The sequence below is a fragment of the Penaeus monodon genome, chromosome 34 (genome assembly GCF_015228065.2).
Source record: "Penaeus monodon isolate SGIC_2016 chromosome 34, NSTDA_Pmon_1, whole genome shotgun sequence".
NCBI classification, from domain to species: domain Eukaryota; kingdom Metazoa; phylum Arthropoda; class Malacostraca; order Decapoda; family Penaeidae; genus Penaeus; species Penaeus monodon.
In genome coordinates this window covers 12,886,428-12,888,908 of record NC_051419.1, presented here as the reverse complement: position 1 = coordinate 12,888,908, position 2,481 = coordinate 12,886,428, and the positions used below count along the sequence as shown (strand labels likewise).

At 33.5% G+C, this 2,481-nt stretch overlaps 1 protein-coding gene across 1 annotated transcript in view; it reads left to right on the top strand.

Moving 5' to 3' along the window:
- LOC119594606 overlaps nt 1-1,390 on the top strand; it is a gene marked incomplete at its 5' end in the record, with an annotated part of 1,626 nt that extends 236 nt beyond the window's left edge. The window contains 1 exon segment of the mRNA XM_037943657.1: nt 46-1,390. Coding sequence (XP_037799585.1) covers nt 46-176 — 131 coding nt within the window.
- Nucleotides 1,391-2,481: the final 1,091 nt, after the last annotated feature.

The window sequence follows — 2,481 nt, the reverse complement described above, 5'->3', positions numbered from 1 at the left end:
ATATCTTGTTAATGTAAAAGGCCTAATTTTCATATGGTCTTTCAGCTGTGGTGGGTGTTGTAGCAGAATTTGTTGCAGCTGTTCTCTTCTGGGTTGAGTACCGCATCCAGAAGCGAAAGGAGTCATACCGCCAAAGCCATGGAGTTTTCACACTTGAAGGGGGAACCAAGAATTAAGCAGCCTCTTGAAACCTAGTTAAATGTTACCAAGGAACACACACTGCAGCCTGTCTGCATATCCTCCTCCCCAGTACTTGACTCAGAAAGAAGGGAAGGACATTTCCTGTCCATCATTCTAAGAAGTGTTTCTCAGAATAATATTAGAAGACAGGATTTGTTTTATGGAAAGCTGTGTTATATTTCAGTGAAGAGAGAGACCACAGTGAACACCGCAAAGTGTTCTCTATTGAAAGGTGACCAGGATGAGTCCAAGTCTAGGTTTTATGGTAATTAAGACTGCATTGCAAAGAATTTTGGTAGTAATTTGTTTTAGTTCTATGCTCGATTTAGTTCAGTTAAACCACTGTTGAATTCTCACTAAGGTGTGGCATTCCCCCCCCCTTCATATATATATTTAATGTTTAGGGACTGCATACCAAAGCAATTTTCAGTCATTCACAATGAAGTTGAGTGGCAAATCCAGAAGGTGGTGATATTTTGTTGACTTTTTTTTTGTATTGCTACATAACTTGAAAGCAACACTTTCAGAAAAGTGAATTATGATAAATTTAGATTTCTGTGCTAGACCTGCATAATGAGTGTGGAGTCAAGACCAGATCTATTCACTGAGATATTACTTCTTTTTTTTATAATAATAATAATAGATGTTAGTTGTATTTCTTTGAGCCAACATTTTCCTTGGCTATCTCTCTGTTTTGTGTTTTAGCAAAGTAAGTGTCTTTGATGAGGTTCGTCCAAAACATTCCAGTGGTAACACAAAGTATCTCATTCCGTCCAATTTTTGGCCTTATAATACTGTTTGCATTCAATGGCTGTGTCCATAAGGGGTTTGTTGTTCATAAAAAAGAAAAATTCATGCTCTTTGTAGCTGGACTAGAATAAACATCTCTTCCAGAAATGTTTGATAAAGGTAATATTTATGATCATAGCATTTCTTGTGTGTACTAGAGCTTTTTCTCTTGCTCTTTGCATTAAGAAAAGGGACAAAATGTATTATCTTTGTTGCCAGCATGTATGTTGAACATTAATTAGATATTTTTAATATTCAATGGAAATTAGAATATTTTCTATTTTCATATCACAAAGTTGTTTTTGCACAAGAAAATGTTAGTGCCAATGAAAATATTTTGACTTCTGCTGCAGCCAAGATAAAGTATATTTTATACGATTGTGATAAGATATCACAAATACCAATAAAAGTTCAAAGTTCATATATTCTTTTTGTAAATATTTTTCCCTGCTATACTAAGTAATATATAATAAAACCATATTCATGCAGCTAGGTGATCTGTATTGAAAATCATAATCAATTTCTATGATTACAAAGAAAGAAAAGCATTAAAAAATTATAGTATAAGAAAATAACAAGCGTCTATATAATGCAAGTCTTGGTCTATCATATATATCAAGTAACCAGCAAATTCCCAAAATTCATTAAATATATAAACCAATATAGAATTAAGCATCTAATTAAGATTGATAAAACCAACTGGTTTCAGTAAGAGTATAAACTTGTGAAACGAGAATTTAGACTTATTTTGTTATTTCAAATGAAGGCATGTGTGTTCAAGGTTGGAACCAAAATATTACATGATGTATTGTGGGAAGTAGTGAGGGGAAGGAAGGAAGGAAAAAAAAAAAAAAAGCACCGGAATGGGGACCAACACTTCGCCCAGTTCAAATTGTTTCAAGACAGGAATAAAAAACAGACCAACAACAGACCGAATTGTACCATACTCGTACTGATTATCACCTCTTGTATACAAAACTGTTATCAATTTCAGCCGATAACACCCAACTGTTACATCTGCACTGCTACTCATATCTTCAAAAATACAAAACGTGCCTTGACCAAGTATAATTGGTATATCGTTGTTCTTGAAACTGAATAAATATAAAAAATAATACAAAGCAAATGTTCGGAATTGTGTATCACCCTTTGGTAGTTGAAAAAAATGGTATACAAGCATTTTAAACAGCAATAAGAACAGCCATATAGAAAATAGTATGTACATTTGAGTGAGTAATTTTGTAAATGTATACAACTAATGCACTGAGACCATTATATCAATGTGCTTCTTTTCAATACAATCAGTTTATAAAATAAATTCAGCATTGTAATCGCCCTTATCAATATGATGGTAATTGTTTATTCAAAAGTGTCCATTGATAGGCTACTGTTATGTTAAATTAATGATGCAAAATTCCAACTCAATTTGGCAACTCATTTTGTCTGCCCAAGCAAGCCCTCTGCAGTATGGAATGCATTGGCAAGCTTGCAAGCGAAAACAAACTAAAGTGT